The sequence below is a fragment of the Narcine bancroftii genome, chromosome 3 (genome assembly GCF_036971445.1).
Source record: "Narcine bancroftii isolate sNarBan1 chromosome 3, sNarBan1.hap1, whole genome shotgun sequence".
Classification (NCBI taxonomy): domain Eukaryota; kingdom Metazoa; phylum Chordata; class Chondrichthyes; order Torpediniformes; family Narcinidae; genus Narcine; species Narcine bancroftii.
Window position 1 is genome coordinate 109,316,467 of NC_091471.1, and position 22,694 is coordinate 109,339,160.

At 39.0% G+C, this 22,694-nt stretch overlaps 1 protein-coding gene across 4 annotated transcripts in view; it reads left to right on the forward strand.

The window, feature by feature from the left end:
- Positions 1 to 19,470, forward strand: part of LOC138757465 (BEN domain-containing protein 4) — a 63,584-nt gene extending 44,114 nt beyond the window's left edge. Inside the window, exon 5 of one of the 4 annotated variants that reach the window (XM_069924786.1) lies at positions 14,977 to 19,470. In XM_069924786.1, the coding sequence (XP_069780887.1) occupies positions 14,977 to 15,194 (218 nt within the window). In that variant the 3' untranslated portion in view covers positions 15,195 to 19,470. The other 3 variants (XM_069924787.1, XM_069924788.1, XM_069924789.1) reach the window with 3 other exon arrangements.
- The last annotated feature ends 3,224 nt before the right edge of the window (positions 19,471 to 22,694 follow it).

Here is a 22,694-nt window from a genome sequence, read left to right on the forward strand (position 1 = left end):
ACACACACCCACCTGGATATTCAGAAATACTATTTAAACCTCTGTTGTGCTCCACTGTTCCCCACTGTGTATCCCTGATGTCTGTGTGCAACCTTGTCATGGTCCCAGAGGAAATCACAATCTTTGAGAATGTTTTTGTCATTATACTGCCTTACATACCTCACAAAATTGTCACACCTAATTTTTGACCTACTAGATATCTTCTTGATGCCACCCATTACTGAGTGATAGCTTCATTCTAAGTCCGATTCCAGAGATTTTAATGCATACTCATATTGGAGGGGTGGTCGAAGTTTGAGCTCCACTGTTAGCATTGCCACCTTGTACATGTGCTGTTTATCTGAAATATCTGTCATTTTTTCTGGTTAAACGTTAAAATCCTAAAACACTTTTTTAAGAATTGGAGTTCTGTATAATATTTATCCCTCAACAAATACCTTCATTTAAACTTGTGTTATGACATGACATTGAATCCTGTGGACCAGGAGCCTCAGTACCTGATCTATAGTGCAATAGCTGATCTAGTTCAACACAGAACCAAGTTGGCTGGGTACTGGGCAGGCACTAACAACAAATGCCATCTGCCGATTCCACTGTTGGAAAGGGCACATGGAAAGATTAGGACAAGGTAAAGTTTAATTTCTGATGCCATAGGCAATGGAGTCACCTGGCAATGCACTCAGGGGCTAATGTGAAGAAGTGTTACTGGGCCTACATATAATGTTTGTAACATTAAATCATTCATGAATGGCGACTAATTATGTTGAGGTATTTCTGTGTGCATTGGATGCCAATGCATATATCACAGGGGCTAAAGGTTATCAGTCCCAATGCTCATTTGCAAAATCTGCTTTGAAATTGTAATGTCTTAAAGGGAGTCACATGATGGAATAGTGGCCGGTAGGAGAATACCAGCCCTCTCCAGAAAAAAAGGAAAAAAGTAAAGAAAAAGCAAAGCCACAGACACACAAACCACAACAAATAAAAAATAAAGGTGTGGAGGAAATGGCACCAAAGAAAGAAAAGCCAAAAACAACGGGAAGAAAAGAAGAAGGAAAGACGCCGGAAGAGAAAGGTGAAGGCCTTACCTGTACGAAGAAGCAGGGACCCGCCATGGAAAGAGGAGCCCACTGCCTAAGATCAGTGGAAACCCCAAAGGGTCGCGACCCACCGAACGCAGGACTACAAGGATGGCTCATGGAGCCAAACAGAGGTGCACAACCGTGCACAACAAAGACAACACCGACGGGAGGGGGGCAGACTGAGAAAGACCCGACAGCAGGGCTCCCAGTGGAAGATATAGAAAATAACGGGAACGGGAGGGAGGAGAATGAAAAAAGGAAATCAGAGACACAGCAGATGACCAGCCCAGAGGAAGAGGACCAACATCAAGACACCATTAAAAAAAAAACAGCAAACTGAGATAAACAGCCCAACAAGAAAGTCAGAAGAGACACAGATAAAAGGAAGAGAGGTAGAGGACACAGGTCCTGGAGTGGACACAGGGGAAGAGGAAGGAGAACATCAAGCTCTGCACAGAGAAATAGAAGATAAAGGGAATGGACTGTACATAGATAGAAAATATTTTGAAGAATATATGGAAGCAGTAAAAGAATGGCAGACACGAGAATTTAATGAAATAAAAAGAAGAATGAAAGGTACACAAGAAAAAGTGAGTAGATTAGAGATGGTCATCACAGAAATAGGGAAAAGAGTAGACAAGGTGGAAGAACAAGAAACAGCTGTAGAAATGGAAGTGGACGACTTAAAAAGGAAATTGGAAGAATCTGATGAAAAAGTTAAAGAAATACAGGAGTTGTTAGCTCAGAAGATAGATATAATGGAAAACTATAATAGGAGAAACAATATAAAGATAGAGGGCCTTAAGGAAGATGAAGAAGGCAAAGATATGAAAGAATTTATAAAAGAATGGATCCCCAGAGTCCTAGGAATGCCAGAAATACAGGAAGGAATGGAAATAGAAAGGCCACACAGAACATTAGCCCCAAAACCACAGCCACAACAAAAACCAAGATCCATTCTAGTAAAATTCCTGAGATATACGACAAGAGAAAATATATTGGAGAAGGCAATGAAAAAAATGAGAGAAGACAAAAAGCCACTGGAATACGAAGATCAAAAAAAATGTTCTACCCAGACATAAGTTTTGAGCTCCTAAAGAAGAGGAAGGAGTTTAATGCAGCAAAATCGATCCTATGGAAGAAAGGCTATAAATTTATGTTAAGATATCCAGCGGTGCTTAAAATAGTTATCCCGGGGCAGCAAAGCAAACTGTTCTCCGATCCGGAAAAAGCACGAGAATTTGCAGAACGCCTGCAAAACAGACAGAGAGATGAAGAGATGTAACTAGAACAAGAATGACGACAAACTTCATATAAAGAAGAAAAATAATGTATAAGTAAGAACTAAGAAGGGGAAGGGAAGAAAGGAAGTAAGAAGGAATTAAGAGGGTGAGCTTTGTTATATGTGAAGATAAAAGTCTTTTCTGGAGGGGGTTGGGTGGGAGAGAATAACAGTCACTGTGAAATCAGTTGACGCGAGAGGGTTCACAATCCAAGTGGAGAGGGGAGTTGTGGTTGCCCGGCAAGGGACAAGGGGCAACTCAAGGGGGGGGGGGGGGAACATTTGGGGTTAAGGGGATTTTAGATATGGGAATAATGGAAATATTTTATGTTTTAGAAGTGTTGTCTTACAGTGCGTTCAAAAAAATAAAACAGAAATGGATAGGAAGGGAAGGTGGTGATGAGGAAGCGGAAATGAGAGGTAAACCAAGTATGAAATGGCCATGTTGAACTATATGTCTATAAATATGAACGGAATACGTAACCAAATCAAAAGGAAGAGGCTGTTAAATTTACTGAAGAAAGAAAAAATTGATATAGCATTTGTGCAAGAAACACATCTAACTGAAGTGGAACACAAGAAATTAAGGAGAGACTGGGTAGGGCACGTAATGGCAGCATCATATAATTCAAAAGCCAGAGGAGTAGCTATATTAATCAATAAAAATGTACCAATCAAAATAGAGGAAATAATAGATCCAGCAGGGAGGTATGTAATGATAAAAGTGTCAGATATACTCAGAATTTTGGTATTTGGTCAATGTATATGCATCTAATGAAGAGGATCAAAAATTTATGCAAGATATTTTTTTTGAAGATTGCAGATACGCAGGGGAATATACTGATAGGAGGGGACTTTAACCTTAATTTGGACTTAAGGATGGACAAAATTGGACAAAAGACTAGCAGAAAGAACAAAGTAACCAAATTTATGGTTAAATCGATGCAGGAAATGCAACTTTTGGATATATGGAGGAGACAACACCCAAAGGAAAAGGAATACTCATATTATTTGGGTAGACATAACACATACTCAAGGATAGACCTGTTCCTGTTGTCAGACCACATCCAAGGGAGAGTTAGAAAAATGAAATATAAAGCTAGATTGTTATCGGATCACTCACCCCTGTTATTAGCAATAGAGCTGGAGGACATCCCACCGAGAACTTATAGATGGAGATTAAACTCCATGCTACTTAAAAGACAGGATTTTAGATAATTAATTGGGCGACAAATTAAAATGTACTTTGAAATAAATACGGAATCAGTGAAAGATAAGTTTATACTATGGGATCCAATGAAAGCATTCATCAGAGGGCAGATAATAAGTTATGTAACTAAGATGAAGAAGGACTACAATCGGGAAATAGAACAGCTGGAAAGGGAAATAGCAAGTACAGAAAAAGAATTAGCAATAAGGGAAGATACAACAAAAAGAAGAGAATTGGTGAATAAAAAAATAATATATGAAACACTACAAACATACAAGGTGGGGAAGAACATAATGAAGACAAAACAGAAGTATTATGAGCTAGGAGAAAAAAAATGCACAAAATACTAGCTTGGCAGCTTAAGACAGAACAAGCTATAAGAACGGTATTGGCATCAAGGAAAAAGGACCAACAAATTACATATAACCCAACGGTGATCAATGAAAACTTCAAGGAATTCTACGAGCAACTATATCGAACTGAGAACGAAGGGAAAGAAGACAAAAGAGATGAGTTTCTAGCTAAAATTGATCTACCAAAATTGCAAGAAGAGGAGCAAAACAAATTAATAAAATCATTTGAAATAGAGGAAATACAGGATATATTTAAAAAAACTACCGAACAATAAAAAGCTGGGAGAAGATGGACTCCGAATAGAATTCTATAAAACGTTTAAAGAGTTATTAATTCCTCCTCTCCTGGAAGTAATGAACCAGATTGAAGAAACACAAAACATGCCAGATTCATGCAAAATAGCAATAATTACAGTAATACCAAAGACAGGGAAAGATCCACTAACACCAGCATCGTATAGACCGATATCTCTACTTAACACAGATTATAAGATAATTGCTAAACAGATTGGCCGACTGTGTACCAAAAATAGTAAAACTAGATCAAAATGGATTTATTAAAAGATGAACAACGGACAATATCTGTAAGTTCATTAACTTAATCCATGCAGTACAAGGAAACAAGACGCCAACAGTGACAGTTGCCTTAGACGCAGAGAAAGCCTTTGACAGAGTAGAATGGAATTATTTATTCAACGTACTACAGAGGTTCAACCTACCAGAGAAATATATTAATTGGATTAAAGCATTATATAAGGGACGATTGGCTAAGGTGACAGTAAATGGATATATATCAAGCCAATTTAAATTAAGCAGATCAACTAGGCAGGGATGTCCACTATCTCCCTCACTGTTCGCTTTAGCAATAGAACAATTGGCAGAACTGATAAGAACAGAAAATAAAATAAGAGGGATAAAAATAAAAGAGAAGGAATATAAAATCAGTCTATTTGCAGATGACAACATAATATACTTAACAGAACCAGAAATATCAATAAAAGAATTACATAAGAAATTGAAGGAATATGGAGAAGTATCGGGGTACAAGATCAACGCAAATAAAAGTGAAGCAATGCCAATGAATAATGCGGATTTCACAAAGTTTAAGAAAGAATCACCATTTAGATGGCAAACACAAGCAATTCGATACCTAGGTATACAACTAGAAAATAATCTAGGCCATCTATACAAATTAAATTATCAGCCACTAATGAAGAAATTACAAGACGACTTAGAACATTGGAAAGACTTACCACTAACACTGATAGGAAAGGGTAAATTGCATTAAAATGAATATCTTCCCAAGGATACAATACCTATTTCAATCATTACCAATTCACCTAACAGAGAAATTCTTCAAGGAGCTAAAGAAAATAATAAGGAAATTCTTATGGAAAGGGGGGAAACCGAGGATAGCGCTAGATAAATTAACAGAATGGTACAAACAAGGGGGCTTACAGCTACCAAACTTTAAGAATTATTATAGAGCAGCACAATTAAGATACCTATCAGATTTTTATCAAACAAGGGAAAAACCAGATTGGGCCAGGTTAGAGCTAGATAAAATAGAGGAGAAGGTACCAGAACATATACTATATAAGTGGGATGAAAAGCTGGTGCAACATAGGAATACACCAGTACTGCACCATCTGCTCAACATTTGGAAGAAGATTCACGTAGAAAGAAAAAAAAACAAATTATCAACTACCAAAATTAATAATGACGCAAAGTCAACGAATCCCTTTCACAATAGATAACCTTTCCTTTAGAGAATGGGAGAGAAAAGGGATCAAAAGAATTGAAAATTGTTTTTTGGGAAATAAATTATTATCTTTTCAACAAATGAAGGACAAATATGGTATAACTCACAGTACAATGTTTGCATACCACCAACTGAAAACCTACTTGAAAATTGGGAAGCAGACTGAGGTTACCAGAAGGAAGCAATTTTGAATATGTGATTACAGACACAATGATAATTAAAGGATTTATAACAAACATGTACATCAAACTGCAAGAGAAAGAGAATGAGGAAACAAGCTGTAAACCCAAACAAAAATGGGAACAAGATCTAAACATAAAGATAAAGAATGAAACATGGGAAAACTATGCTCCGGAACTATGAGAAATACAATAAACACGAGGTTATCCATGATACAATATAATTGGTTACAAAGGCTGTACACCACGCCCCAAAAGTTAAATAAATGGGACCCAACATTATCAGACAGATGTTTTCGTTGTAAGAAGGAAACGGGACAACAGTACATGCAATTTGGGCATGTGAGAAAGTGGAAAAGTTTTGGGAAGATCTAAACAAGATATTAAATAAAATCACAAAAAGGAACAAACCAAAAAATCCAGAGATCTTTCTTCTAAGTAATATAAGTAAAGAACTTGGACTCATTTTGGATGGAGCACAAAAAAGATTTATTATGATAGCCTTAGCTGTAGCAAAAAAATGTATTATGTCAACCTGGAAATTAGAAGATAGCCTGAGAATACAGCAATGGTACATAGAAATGAATGAATGTATTCCATTGGAAAAAATAACATATAATTTAAGAAATAACATCACAGTATTCCAACAAATTTGGGAACCGTACATGGAACACAATAGAGAAGTCCTACCGCGGACCTACACCACCTAAAATGACAGAAGGAAAAGAAGACGAAATGAACTGACCCAGTATGTAAAAGTAGATGACACAAATTTCTTGTTTGTTTTTGTTGTGTGATGACATTGTTAAATGGGTTTAATGTATCATATAGATTGAACGTTGAGTGGGTGGGGAGGGGGGTTGTGAAGGAGGGAGGGAAGGGAGTGGGGGAAAAGGGGAGAAAATGACAGTGTATATTCAAGAGGGAAATGTTTGTGTGTATTTTGGTTAGTATGGTTCATAGTGTGAAAAATAAAAAAAAAATAAAAAGAAATTGTAATGTCTTCATGCAATTAACAGAAAAGATATGATGGAGGGGAAGACCTGTGGAATTCCAAAGACATAGAAATCTGCCAAAATTAGTGCAGCCCCTATGAAGGCAGCCATGTCAGAAAGGGTGAAGCTTTCTGTCTGTGTCTCTAAGTACAGCTCCAACCATAAGGACAGAAAACATCTGTTTGTCACAATGTTTGCAACCCAAACTCCTAATGAAGTTGGTTGTCTGCTCTGGAGAACAGAAGATGAAGTTATGAATGCACCACAACTCATTCAAGGTGATGATGGCTCACTTTTGACTAATCTTGTATATTCTCATTGACATAATAGATGCACTAACTGCCAGAAAAGTGTGGAAGTACCCTCCCCATCACAAAGGGAGACCTTAATCTGTTCTCTCATGAAGCTGAGTCATTTGTCAGCTAAGTACTTGAACATCTCCCTTTGCAAAATTGATTCATTCCCTGTTGGCACTGATCCTATGGAAAACCACTGAAAGGCATCAGACAAGAGACCCTCTGAAACCAAAGTGCAACTGGGATAATTATGTTCAAGGTACTAAGTGTTTATGTTTTGAAGAAATGCAATTCCTCCCCTTATCAGAAAACAATTTCTTTTTACTGTTACAGCACCAGCGACTGGGGTTCAACTGGGTTTTGAATCTGGTGCTGTCTGTAAGGAGTTTGTATGTTCTCCCCATGTCTGTGTGGGTTTCCTCTGGGGAGCTCTGGTTTCCTCCCACCTTTCAAAACTTATCAGGGTTGTTGGTTAATTGTGTGTAATTGGGCGGTATGAGCTCATGGGCCAAAAGGGCCTGTTATCGTGCTGTATGTCTAAATAAAAATGAAAAAATATTATAACAAAAGGAAAAGCAGCCACAAGATATTTCTTAAAGTATAAACATTTGCAATTGATTTTAATTCTTACTCTACAGGCCCCCTTGACTAATTCAATTTCACTGTGCTGTTCTCTCATTCTTTTTTAAAAACCACAAAGCCCTCGAGTTTTCAACTAGTTGTGAGTAGCTAATGGTATTTATTTTTTATTTCTTGGGTCTAATTAAGTCTTAGTTTTTTTCTGATCAGTCTAGACCCATCCATTTGTAGCTACTTGAACAGTTTAAAATACAGCAGGAAGTGCCAAAAGACATCTGTGAAGAGAATATGTAAGATGATATCACATGAGTGGACCTTCCTTGAGAAGCAGATGGCAGCATTTGAGAAGAATTGAACAAAAGGAGGAAGATGGGAGACTGGAAGACACATTTATGCTGCACACATGAACAAGTAATAGAATTACCTGCAAAATATGGTTAATATAAAGTACAAGCAAGCCCCTTCGATAAAATTTCTAACAATTAGCTAATTATAAGCTGGTGATCCATAATTAAGTGCAGTATAGAATTACTATTGATTTAAATCTTGTATGCTAAAATTCAGTCAATATTAGATTAGAACAGAACGTAAAATTTATCAGGAAGTAGTGGGATTGATAATGCATTTGATATTCACTGCCACATATAATTTTTAAAAATATTTTATTTTTGATTTTCATAGACTTACAAAATTCAACAAACAATTCAATCTTTCCAACATTCATACTGAGTCTATATTTATCCCCTCGCTCTCCCCCTCACCCTTCCCCACCAAACTCCCTCCCTCAATTATAGCTGAAATTACAGTCAATTAATTTATACTGATACAAATGCCAGGGGAGCCAACGACCACTAGGAAGAAGAAAAACCTAGGAATGATAATGACTAAGTAACAAAGATGAAAAACTGAAAAGAGAAACTCAAAATAAAAACAACTGAAAAGAAAACACACATCATCTGTGCCATGTCCCGTCCCTGCTGGGGACAGATTGTTACAGTATCCCTATTTCGAGGGGTTGTGGGGGGGTTGGGGGGAACTAATCTATCTGAGTGCCAATATATTTCAAGCAAGGTTGCCACACTCTAACTAATGTGTCGTGTTTGTTCCTTAGATTGTATGTGATTTTCTCCAGGGGAATGCAACTCGCATTTCTACATTCCATCGTGTGGTATTTAGTTGGGAGTCGGACTTCCACGAAACTGCTATTCACTTCCTGGCTACCGCCAAGGCGACCTTCATGAACACCGCCAAGGTGACCTTCATGAACGGAATTTGGTATTTTGTCAGTCTAAACTGCACTTCCCCCATATCTCCCAGAAGGTATAACTCCAGATCCTATGGAAAATCCACTTTTGTAATTTGTTTCAGAATGTCCCCCAGGTCTTCCCAGAAAGATCTTACCTTTTCATAGCCACACGACACCAAACCTAAAGGACATTTACAAAATTTCTGGCTTTGATTTATGTAATTTTTGTGGTGTGAGGTACAGCTGGTGCAAGAAGTTGTATTGCACCAACTTGCATTTGGCATCGATGACTCCAGTCATGCTGTCCAGACACAGGTTTTGCCATCACTCTTCACTTATTGTTGTTCGAAAGTTCAACTCCCATCTCTCCCTTGACCTGTGTAAGCCTGGCTTCGGGCCCTCACTTTGGAATATGTAATACATCTTAGAAATAAATTTACACACATTAGAATCTCCACATTACTACATCTAGGTAGGTTATAAATGGTCCCAATTTTTCCTTTAAGAAAGATATTATTTGCAGATTACAGAAGAATGTTCTGTTATTTGATCTTCAACTGCTGGAATGACGTGAGCTGCCCCCATTTGTAAAAATACTAGATACACCTGTTCCCCTTCTGGCACCAGGTGTCCAGGATTTCACTGCCACACATTAGTGACTTAATATTATTCTGCATGTTTTAAACACTGAGACTTTATTTCTCACTTGCTGCGAAATGAACAGCCATACACTGAAAGGTGCAGTTGCACCTCAACAGAGATGTACATCTCAAATGCAAATCTGCACTGAGCAGGTCCACTCACTGATGCCTCACACTGAGGTTGGATTCCAAGATAGCCGAAGACAGGAGTCACGTGTGTTGGCTACTCCTGTAACTATAACAAAGTTGACTGCACAGACAAGCTGCTGACACTCTCCAAAATCAGCTGTTGAGTAAAAACCCCACAAGTGACATGAGCACCAGCTGAGTTTCCTTTCCACTTTACAGATCAAGTTAGCCACCTATGCCCAGTCAGCAGAGGGTCCTGTAGGGATTAATCTGCAACTCAAACCCTTAGGACCAATGACATGCCCATCTCTGAATGGTACACCACTTGGCAAAGCATAGGCATCACTAACTCCAATCTGGTTCTTGACCCAGGTGACGAAGTGGCTGGCATTAATCTTCCTTTGGAGTGCCAGGGAAGATGTACAAGTGTAACCTGAAGAACAGCCCAAACTGCGATAGAGACCATCCAGCTCAAATACTGCACATTGTGAACTCCTACCCTAAAATCCATTTCATGTGGCATCATGTGCATTAAGACTATCTCACCTGATGTCACCAGATGGAGATCAAACTTTCACTGCCCAGCCATACAAATATGTGAAATTCAAAATCCACCAATTCTGTAACTTTCCAGTATGAACAGCAAATGTCAAGCAGCTTCTCTGGAATGAGAAGCAAGACTTTATCCTTTCAATCAAAAACTCTTCATCAGAATTGGGAACAGAGAAAACAAGTTAGTTGCCAGATGCGGAGAGGATGGAACAGCTGGATAGGTCAAATGGAATACCTCTGAAAGAGTGAGGCCAGGGTTGCCACAGGGTTAATCAGTGGAAGAGGTCATTTGCTCAATAGGTTGAAGAGACTATTAGAGTGAATACAAAGGAATATGAAAGCTACAATATTCAGGGCAATGGGACATGCCCAACAGGCCAATTTGTACCAATGAGGAGAGAAAAAAATTATGACAGATGGGCATAGATCAGAAATACTTATTAGCTTTTAAAATAAGCTTATGTCTCCTGCTCTGCCATGTTGACAGGAACATGTACTACAAAATGCAAAGCTGGAAAGCTGGAGAATCATTCATGATATGTCCAGTCGCATAACTTTGAAATATCTGTACAGTCTTTTCATGTTTTAATATTGTACTTTACTTAACAAATGCTGCAACAACCTCGATCTCAATGAATTTAAAAGCCAAAATGTGCTGCTTGGTATTATGTTACAGATGTTCAGGTATAATGAGATTTTGAATGACTGGACAATGTTAAGTTTTCTAGAAATTGGACCAGCTCTATTTGTGCATGGAACATGTGTTATATGTAGCACTAATGTCTTGCTATTGGGCAAAAATCCATAGAAAAACAAATGCTGGAGGAACTCAGCAGGTCTCTCAGCATCCTTAGGAGGTAAAGATATATAACCAACATTTTGGGCCTGTGCCCTTTGTTGAGGTAGGAGTAAAAAGCAGGCAGGTTCCTGAATAAAAAGGCTGGGGAGAAGGAAAGAAAAGCCAGGGGGCGGGGAGCACAGACTCACAGACAAAGATATGATAGAAGGTCAGGAGAGAGGAAAGGTGAAAATTGATTAGGGAAGCTTTAGGGGTGGGTGGTTGGCTCTATGAATGCAGAGAGCTGGGGGAAAGGAGACAGAGGGAAAAGGAAACAGAGAAAGAGAGAGCTAGAGGAATGGAGACTTAGGGATAGATGGAGGAAGGGGGGTGGCTAATGGAAACTGGAGAAGTCAGTGTTATTTACCTCTTAGGGATAGATGGTGGAAGGGGGGTGGCTAATGGAAACTGGAGAAGTCAGTGTTATTTACCTCTTGTGGACACTGCAGATCTGAGATCCTCCAGCATTTCTGTGCTTTTACTACAATCACAACATCTGCAGACTTTCGTGTTTCACAAAAATACATTGAAACCTGTCTGCATTTTAGTCACACTCAAATGCGGGAAGGGGACTTGTGTGCTTCTCATCAAGAGATGTGCTACGATCCAGAGGACCCCAAAACCCAGCAGAAACAGAAATTCACCAAGACAAATGGTTACTTAAACAAAAGTTGCTTTTAATTTTCTTTGAACATCAAAACAGAATCAAACTTTAACTTATTACTATTAACTTAACATAACTTAACCCCCTTCTAATTTTAAGCACACGTGTATGTAATATGTATATGTTCTGAAAAGTTCTTTGATTCACAGTCCAATCTCACTTCTCACTCCTACAAGTTCACTGGTATCAGGCAATTCTGATAATATACATAGAATTTAACACCAGGCTCTAGTGGTTAAAGGTAAATGGTTACCGCTCAGGGAGGTTCTCGTTGGTTTAAGAGAAAGATTTGTTGCTTGTTGAACACACTCACAAACTAATTTCCTCCATTCAACCACTTAAGTGTCTTGCCGAAGAAACTTGCTCCACCATGGGTTTTCCGGGTCACCACAGAGTTCCTCCTGTTTCCCTTATTTCAGGAGAAACTCTCCAACCAGCCATTTCCTCTTGTAAGGACCACACGGGTTTTCAACAGACTGAACTCAACACTCACAACCCATCTTCAAAATGGGGTTTTAACAAGTCTGCCACCTTGTCATGTTACAACTTCCCAAAAGCTACTGCAGAACTGTAGACCTGAATTCTCATTCTCTCTCCCTCCCTCCCTCTCAGAGAAATCTTGTCTGGTTTGTCCTCTCACTGCTTGTAAATACCAGAACTTCTTGCAGGGCTCCAAACCCAATCTTTGAAAGATCTTTATTAGCACTTGAGCCTGGACTCTTCCATGTGCACCTGCTTTTTGAAATTCCTTCCAAAATCAGTTCCTTTGTCTTTGCAAAATCACTGGTGCCTGACAGTCTAGCTTCAGCCAAAGCTCTTGGAATTTAAATGAGATGTGTTTGGTGAAGTGTTATTCTGTTTGTAAAGTGACCTACACTGAACCCTCACAATCTATCTCTTTTAAAACATATTAATATATAATGCAAAATATAATATAACCCGTAACAGCTGGATGGCACCAATCTGATTGAATGTCAATCAGAGCATCTCCCTTCCCTGATAGACAGTCAGGCTAACATCAAGGTGAGGGAAAACCTGAGGGAGGGGGACTGCTCCACGACATGGCCCCGAAGCCAATCTGAGCTGCTGGTAAGCAAAGCTCAGAACTGATCTGTGAAGGAAGACTATGAACATTGTGGAGATTGAGGTTCACTGAAACTCGAGGCAGTAGTTGCTGTCTGAACAAATATTGCTGGCACATTGATTCCTGAGCAATGTGCCCTTCATTTTCCTATGAGTGATCAATGAAGCAGATACACCCCTCTAGTTCATGTCGGTAAGGTGCATGTGCCATGGCATCACTTGGTGTACATATAACCAAGTGCGCCAAAGTAAAGTTGCACTGGAGCTGATGGGTGCAGCTTTGCCTGCACCAGGTGTAACTGCTTATGTGCAATAATGATTCCATTTCAGAGCTAATGTATTTTATCAGTAAAAGTTAGAGCTTTGTGCCTCTAGACATCATATCAGGCTGAAATCATGTGTGTGCTCACATCAGGAATAAACATTGCAAATGATTTCTTACTGCAATGAACATTACGTCATGTGTTAATTATTTTTTATTGCCTCTGCAACTTCTTTGAGAATAATGCCACCATATTGATTTATGCCCTGAGAATTGTCTTATATTTTATACATAGAATTATTGGCATTGTAAATTAATGATATCAGTTGGTACACGTTAATCTATTTGTTTATTCTCATTCACTCTAACCCCGATGAAACACAATGTCAGTGGTCCTAACAACTCACCAGGCCCTCATCCAATGGTTCGGCTTCATGTGACTGTGGGAAATGCCCGGGCCAACTTTGACCCACCTTCCCTTGAAGTCCACTGGTGTCAAGAATGGAATCCCAGCTGCCATTTTTCCCAGATAGTCCCAGCTCAGCAAAGGGCCTTTCCAATTGATACTGGCAGGTCATGCCCCCAGAATGACTTTGAGATCTAGCTGTTCTTCCCCAATATATAATGTCAAAGAGTTTAAATGTTTCTCAGTGCCTTAGACTTTTGCAAACATCAAGAACTTTCAAAAACATTTTCACATTTTGTGTGCTGAAAACATCAGTAAATAATTAAATACATTCCAATCAACTCAAACAAGATAAAGAAAAAAAACACTGTTGTTTCCTCTAACATTAATAGCCCCACTAGACCTCAGGGGTTTTCCAAGTGCTGGAAGACTCCAGAAACTTCCTTTCCGTTGGTGACCTCCATGTGGTGGAGCACCATCGTTCTGAGATCAGCAGTCCCAAGTTCATTAGTATTTAGGCCTTTGACCCTGCTCCTATGGCTGGCCATGTATCTTCAGTGCCCTTTTCAGGCTTCCTCCTCATACCCCTTGATCCTTTTAGCCAATAAGTCAACATCCAACTCCTATTTGAATATATCCAATGATCCCTTTAACCAATAAGGCCACATCCAACCCCTATTTGAATATATCCAATGAACTGGCCTCTCTGGCTTCCTGTGGTTGAGAGTTCCACAAGGAAATTTGAATTCTGGTCTTTGGAATTTATGTAGGTAGTAAAATATAGCAAGGCCAAATGGGTATACCGGATTTCCTACAAAGTTCCAGAATCGCAATTGTGAACAGGAAGACTGGGTGGGTTTTTTCCCCTCTGTAGCTCAATCCAAAGTTTACATGTTAAATGCCACTGAAATCTTTCAGAAATGCTTACTGAGAAAGATGCTTCCCTAGAAACTCTGCCATGGGATAGTGTATATCCACATGTGAGCATAAAATGAGCTTTGCTCTGATAACCTTTCACAAAATATGCCAGCTTCTGACCACTACATAAGAGTGTCAGTTTAGATTTTTACTCAAGGTAATGAATGTTTCAGGTAGATGTCAATCAGAACTATGACTGCATGTTGAGCATTACGTTTAAAGGGCAAGTTTATTTAGCTTGTAGGACTGATGACAGATCTTTTTTAAACATCCCTGCTGACCTTATGTAGAAAGCATCATATAAGTCTTTGGCAGGTCTACTTTTCTCCAGAGTAACTGTTTCAAATCGTCTTTGTGTACAGTCTTCTGAAGACGACTGAAAGCATTTACTCAATTAAAATGCTAATGAATACCAGATTTCAAGTATACAAATGCTCACATATTCTTCTTTCACTCTTTGCACCTTATTTCAACTTCACTTGCTGTTTATTATTTACAGAATTTATTCGGATGCATTGCACCTCCAACCCTGATTGGTGGATGCCATCAGAAGAACAAATTAACAAGGTCTTCAGTGATGCTGTTGGGCATGCTCGGCAGGGACGTGCTGTGGGAACTTTCCTGGGTGGCAGTGGCCCCTATTATGAAGGGTATGACCATCAGATGTCACAGGATGAAGTGTGCAACAAGGGTTGCCATGGAGGTGCTGGAGACTAAACCCATCCAATTTAATGTGACTGCCGTGCTGATGTAGAAAATGAATGTATATTACTCCATGGTTGTTTTGGTGTTGACACCAACTTGATATAATGCAAATTAATTTAAAAGTAGAACATTTAATTGAAATAAGATTTCCTACAGAAGAGATACCAAAAGTGACCTCAGAGGTTAACCTGCTTTGACTGTGATCAATTTGGTAAATATACATTATCCTGAACACCTGAAGTGCTATCCCAGGCTTGGGACTGAGGAATGTTTCTTAATGTGACCAAGTTAAAATATAGCATTTCAGCCCAGACAAGGCTGTGGCATCCTTTAGAAATAAGTAAAACATGGAAGTCTGCAGACACCGTGGTTGAAGTGAAAACAATGCTGGAGAAACTCAGCAAGTCAAGCAGTGTACATTATGTTCTTCTTCTTTGGCTTGGCTTCGCGGACGAAGATTTATGGAGGGGGTAAAAAGTCCACGTCAGCTGCAGGCTCGTTTGTGGCTGACAAGTCCGATGCGGGACAGGCAGACACGGTTGCAGCGGTTGCAAGGGAAAATTGGTTGGTTGGGGTTGGGTGTTGGGTTTTTCCTCCTTTGCCTTTGTAGCAAAGCGATAAGCAACGTTACATAACTAACATTTCAGGCTTGAACTGTTTGACCTGCTGAATTTCTCCAGCATTGTGTTCTTTCTTCACATTTGTTCTTGAGGGCTAAAAACAACGTAAAATCAAAAATAAGTGTGGTTGAAATACATCAAAGCCTAATGCTGGGCATCTAAGCTTTAGTCAACTTATGAAGTGATAATTGAAAAGCATTGGTATTATAATGTGATACTTAATTAGATTACTGGCAATATCTTAGAGATGTCAAATTAGGAATTAGGCTTGTAATCACAAAATAATCTTAACTGTGTGGCGATGTGGTTTACTGCATCTAAAACATTGCCCTGTCTCACATCCTTGCCACAGTTGCCAACCTTTTCATGTAGTTCAGAAATGTAGCCACCTTCTCAAGGAGAATCAGAAGAAATGTTGCTGCCACAGACTGACAAAAAGAAACCAAGGAAGATGAGTAGCATTCTCTTCAGAAATGCCTATCTGCCAATTATCTCAGACACTGACTTTGGTTATATTGCACTTTGTTTAAATACCTTCTGAACATGTATACAAGTGCATTACAATGAATGTTCTGGCATTTGTATTATGTATTAGAAATAATTTTATTAAGGAAATTAATTTTAAAGCATCGATCATAATTATTCCATCCCATGGGAGTTGTTTCTTAACTACTTTCAAATTAACTGTTATTGAGGCATTTGACCTCATTTCATATTTATTGTCAGTGATGTTGATCCAGATGACGACATTACCCTGTTCCTACTGATAAACTTTCATTGCTAAAAATTTTGCACATTTGAATAAAGGGAACCAAGAAGTTGCATCACTCTGGCTGGAACATTGCATAGTTTAAAATGTAAAGGATACATAATCAGATGTATCTTTAATACCTTTCCACATTAACAGTCAATAGGCCTTTATATTTTTACATTGTAAACACTCTGAGGCTTTTTTACCTTTGTTATTTTCTAATATTGTAACCATGTAGGGAGGCGACAATGAAAATCTTTTAGGTAGTAAATTTGTTTTGTGAAAGAGGAAGCTGTTCTGAAGCCTTTTGTTTGTATGGTATCCAGTGATAATCTGAACAAATGCTCAAAGTGCAGCTAGTTCATCTGTACGTTAGAATGAAAGATCGATTATCAAATCCAATCATCACCAGAATGAGAACCATTTTGTCAAAGAAAGGTTTTTACAGAATTGATCAAAACGTCATAGATTGAATTTAACCGACTCTACCCTCTAAATAGTTGAAACAATTATTTAATAACTATCTAATATTTTGCTAACTGCTGGAAGTTGGTGTAAAATCTCCAGTACGTTGTAAGGTTATTTCTCATCTGTTGTGAATTTGTGTTGCGTTCTGAAATATCAGCAGTGGTTTAACTGGTAGGTCTCTCAGGCTGTAGACACCAATTAAACTTGACAGTTGAGTGCCAAACCCAAGCTATCACTTCATTGAAGTAATGATTGATATCTGCATTGTTAGTGGTGCCATCTTTCAGACAAAACATTAAACTGAAAGCCTGCTTATATTCTGATAAGGACGCATAAAATCTTTAGGAACCATTCTGAAGGAGAACAAGGTGCAGCGGCGCCATCAGTCGACCCACTGCCACATACCCAGGTTCAACCCTGACCTCGGGAGCCTGGAATCTGCATATTCCTCCTGTGATTGAGTGAGTTCCCTCCCACATCCCAAAGATGTGTGGATTGGCAGTTTAATTGGTGGCTCTAAATTGCCCCCACTGTGTTAATGAGTGGTGTAATCTCAGAGGAGTTCTTACGAATGTGAGGAAAAACTTTTAAAAATGGGATTATTGTAGGATTAACGTAAATGGATGATTGGTAGTTGGCACACTCTAAAGGACTTGGTTCCATGCTATATGCTTCCTTGACTCCAAGGCATTCTTTCAGTGTACTGGCTAATATTTATTTTTCAACCACTATATTTTTCTAAATCATTATCTCATTGCTCTTTGATGGTTCTTGCAGAGTGCAAATTGACTGCTCCCTGTCATAGAACAAATGAATGCAGGATCTCCTCTGTCCTCTGCTCTTTTCCTGCAATGCTACATAATGAAAATAATGTAGGGAAATGCTAAATACAAAAGTTTAGTAATGTACGGTTTCTCTCTGACAACCATTCCGATATTCATTATCTCTTAAAGCAGCTAACATTTCCTTGCACTTTTGTTTGTATCAGGGTAATTTCTGCAGAGACTTCTTTGACCTGTCTGTATGTGATTCATGGACAGGAGGGAGCAGGGCTGCTAAAGGCAGAACAGTAGAAGGCTATTATAACCTAAGGTGAAGATTGCAGTGAAAACTAAAAACCTAAATGCTGCAGCAAATAACAATCATTCATATTACTTAACAGTGCTTCAGTAATTAGTCCATTGAGGAAACAAAAGTACCCAGGAGCAGATTATAATTTTCAGCCATTGATTATGAATGGATGTGATTGTCTTTCCCTTCTGGCATTCCTGTTGTCTGGCTGCTCTTCCCTGGTTGATTTTGCAAGAGGCCAACTTAGACATTTTTCTGGCAATTTTACTATAGCTTTGCAGCCAAGACTAAAGTTCACGTTTTGCACTATTACCATCACTCTGTGGTACATAAGTGGGAATCTACCCAATTTCCTGTTCCAGGAAACCCAAAGTAAATTGCAGCACCTCACTAAGCAGGTGAACTGATTCAGCACAGACAAGGGATTAACTCGAACTTAGTACAACATATTGTTTTGATAAACACCAAGCATATATGACTGAAATATTTGCACTAGGGAAGGGAGTTTACGTCAGAATTGGTAGTAGTATACCCAAAGCTGTCTTACAAGGACTTTGCGGGGCTTCCTGAAGGCAACATGGAATTGGAATTTTCTCAAAGGAATAAAATGAAGAAAATAATATTTCAATTCCTTATTTGAAATTACTTTAATTCTTAAATATTTGTTTGCTGCTGTGTTCTGCTAATTTTTGGGTACCAGTACCAGGTTACATTATGACAGCTAATTCAGTTAGTATCAGCAGACAATGGAAACTGATTCCTCACATCTAATCAGAGGACAGTTGATTATTAACCGATCATCATTCTTCTTGCCTCCGAGTGAGACACATTTACTCTCCAACTTTAAGTGGACAAGAAACATCATCCATGGGATAATTTATAAGGTTGAGCACTTTTCCCTGTGTTTTTGCACCATTTGTGTGACTGGTCAGTGCAGTGAACAACAGTAAATGTAAAATCTTGTTGATTGTGAAGAATGAGAAATGTTAGCATTCTCACAAGTGTACTTCTCTCTGTCTTAATTAATGTGCACTAATTTGGAACAGAGACTTTTTGTTACATGTTGACTATCTGTCTTTCTTTGGCGCTGTGTGAAATTTCCATGTAGCTTTTACATTGTCAGTTGTTAAGACCAGCCACACTCTGTGAGTGGTGCATGTATGTACATTAATGCTTTGTCTCTGATATCCGGATTACACTTGATGTTTTAGGATCTTACAGTTTTGTGGTTGTCTCATTTTTAAACTGAGCAGCAGGGGGAAGAAATTGTAAACACTTGTGATTTTGTATGTAGTGATTTTATCTGCCTTAATATCAACTAGCTCCAATAAGGCAATGAGAGTAATTTCATGATTGTTTTGTCAAATAAATAAATTGAAAAGAGTAAGTGTTTTTTTATTGTTTGGTGTTGCTCTCTTTATTCCTTGATGAGTGAATTTGCTTGACCTTGCACAGGTGACCCAAGGAGGTGACAGAATGAAATGCATCATTAACACCACTCTGCCTCCAAAACCACTTGGCTGATGACTGTGCACTGGCTGCCCACTCCCTTGAAGACTTACAGGAGATCGCCAGTCACTTTGCCAGTGCTGCCAAGAGCTACGGAGTGACAATCAGCCTGAAAAAGTCAGACGTTTTGTACCAACTGGCCCCTGGCTCAAGCTACGAAGAACCAACTGTCCTCATCAATGACACTCGTCTCAATGCTGCCAACAAGTTTTGCTACCTGGGCAGCACAATTACATCCACAGCTTCTAGATGTAGAGATTGAGTCAAGAACCAGAAAGGGCTGCTGAAACCATCAGCTGAAAGATTAGGTTTGGTCATAGAACATCAGGTTGGCCACCAAGTGCAAGGTATACAGGGCCATTATATCAGCCTTGCTATATGGATGTGAGCCGTGGTGCCCATATCAGAGTCACTTATATCAACTTGACCAACTGCAGCAGCGTCACCTACGTTCTTTGATGAAGATCACATGGAAAGACAAGGTCTCCAATATAGAGGTCCTTTCTCAAGCCAGAATGCTGGTAGTTTCAACCTTGGTGATGTCAGCCCAACTGCACTGGGCAGGATATATTGTCAGAATGCCTGTACATCTTGTACAGCCAATTGTCCAATGGAGGAGGAGGCCAGTGCGCAGAAGCCTTAAGAAAACTGCCATCAACATGGGAGGATCTGCCTCAAGATCGCTCACAGTGGAGGGACATCATCAGAAAAGGTGTCGATGATGCTAAGAACAAATTCAAAGAAGAAACAGAGGAAAGCACAGGAAGTGTTACAACAGAGATTCTGCCCCTGTTGCCCCTCCAGGCCTCACCTGCCAAGTATGTGGCAAGCAGGGCCTGTCAAATATCAGCCTAGACAACCACTCCAGGATGCACATATCAAACCCCACAAACTGACTGAAAGGAACCATCATCATCCTAGGGGATGGGTAGCCAACAGAAGGAAGCCTCTGCTTATAGAAAATAGTCAAACTCAACCATACATTTAAAAATATGATTTTACGCTATGCAATGACACCAGATTGGACCAATTTATTAAACCTCAACACAAAAAAAGCAAAAATTTGCCAATGTTGTAAATATTCAGTGGGTCAGGCATTATCTATGGAGGGGGATGAGAGTTTATGCTTCAGGATAATGCCCTTCTATGGCGTGCATGGGGATCTCATCAGAAGGAGTTTGATATCAAAATATCAAGAAATTCAATTATTTTCCCATTTAATGTCCATTAAACATGCCAGAAAAACACGAGGGTTTGAAATACATATGAACTTTTAACAGTGTGGTACAACGTAATTATCCTCAACCACATTCACAATGTAAATAATTTCTACAGGCAGTATCCAAATTCTTCAGATTTTAATTATTCCAGGACAGTTTTCTAATAAAAAATACTTACTGTTTTTGTCTCTTCCCTTCCTTAATTTCATGATTATTTTGTTTTCTCTATGTGCATTTTCTTTGAAATAGGATTAATAGCTTCTTGATTATCAAAGGTTATGGGGAGAAGGTCAGGCGGTGGGCTGAGTGGGAAAATTGATCCGCTCATAACTGAATGGTGGGGCAGATTCGATGGGTTGAATAGTTCGGCTCCTGTGTCTTATAAACATTGTGCTCATGGACAATATGGAGAACTTGAGGCTGTGATGTCTAGGCCTCATGGGAAGGATGGTGCCAGAGGGCTTGGGCCGTGGGAACTTATGACTGGGTGGTAGTTGGTTTCCCAGCCGCTGGTGAATTTAACACCTGTGAGGGGTTTGGAAACCCAACCTATTGAAAACTGCGAACAGAGCCCGCAGTGGCCCCTCAGGTTCGGGGAACGTTCTTCACCCATAACTGGTGAGTTTTTATAACATTTAGATGTAACCTGTTTCCTTGTACCATTGTCTGGTTTCTGAAAATTGATTGAATGTTGCATTGTATTGTACAGTTTTTGTACTGTGTCGGGGGAATGTGATCTCATTTTTAATGCTGTAATGGTATTAATTGACAACAAATAAACTGATATCTGATCTTTTCTGTAGTTAGGTGACCAAAATTGCACATAATACTCCAAATTTGGCTTCACCAATGTCTTATACAACTTTATCATAACATCCCAACTCCAATACTCAATACTTTGATATATGAAGGCCAATATGCCAAAAGCTTTCTTTACAACCCTACCCAACTGTGATGCCATTTTCAGGGAATTATGCATCTGTATTCCCAAATCTTTCTGTTCTACCGCACTCCTCATTTCCCTACTATTTACCATGTATGTCCTTTCTTAGTTTGTCCTTCCAAAATGCTTATCTGCATTAAATTTTTAATGCTTATCTGCATTAAATTCCATCTACCATTTTTCAGCCCATTTTTCCAGCTCGACCAAATCCCTCTGCCAACTTTGAAAACTTTCTTTGCTGTCCACAACGCATCCAATCATAATGTCATCTGCAAATTTGCAAATGCAATTTACAATGTTATCATCCAGATCATTGATATAGATGACAAAAAACAATGGTCCCAGCACCAATCCCTGAGGCACACCACTAATCATAGGCCCCAAATCTGAGAAGCAAGATCCACCACTACTCTCTGACTTCTCTTGTCCAACTATTGTCAAATCCAGTTCACCTCTTCACCGTGAATACCTAGCGTCTGAACCTTCCTGACTAATCTCCATGCAGAACCTTGTCAAAGGCTTTACTAAAGTCCAAGTAGACAAATTCCAAAGCCTTTCCTTTGTCAGCTTTCCTGGTAACCTCCTGAAAAAACTCTATAAGATTGGTTGAAGTTGACCTACCATGCACAAACCCATGTTGACTATTTCTAATCAGTCCCTGGCTATCCAAATAATTATATATCTGATCTCTTAGAACACCTTAGAAATAATTGAACTACTGACATCAGGCTCACCGGCCTATAATTTCCAGAGTTACTTTTGGAACCTTTTTTAAATAACTGAACAATGTGATCTACCCTAGTGTTGGAAATGTTTGGATTAGGTCAAACTTATAAGAGTACAATTTCTCTTTCAATCACTGCCCAGACCACTATCTCAGAGGTTCTTTCAAGAGTTAAATAAATGTCATAAAATTTCTTTGGAAGGGTA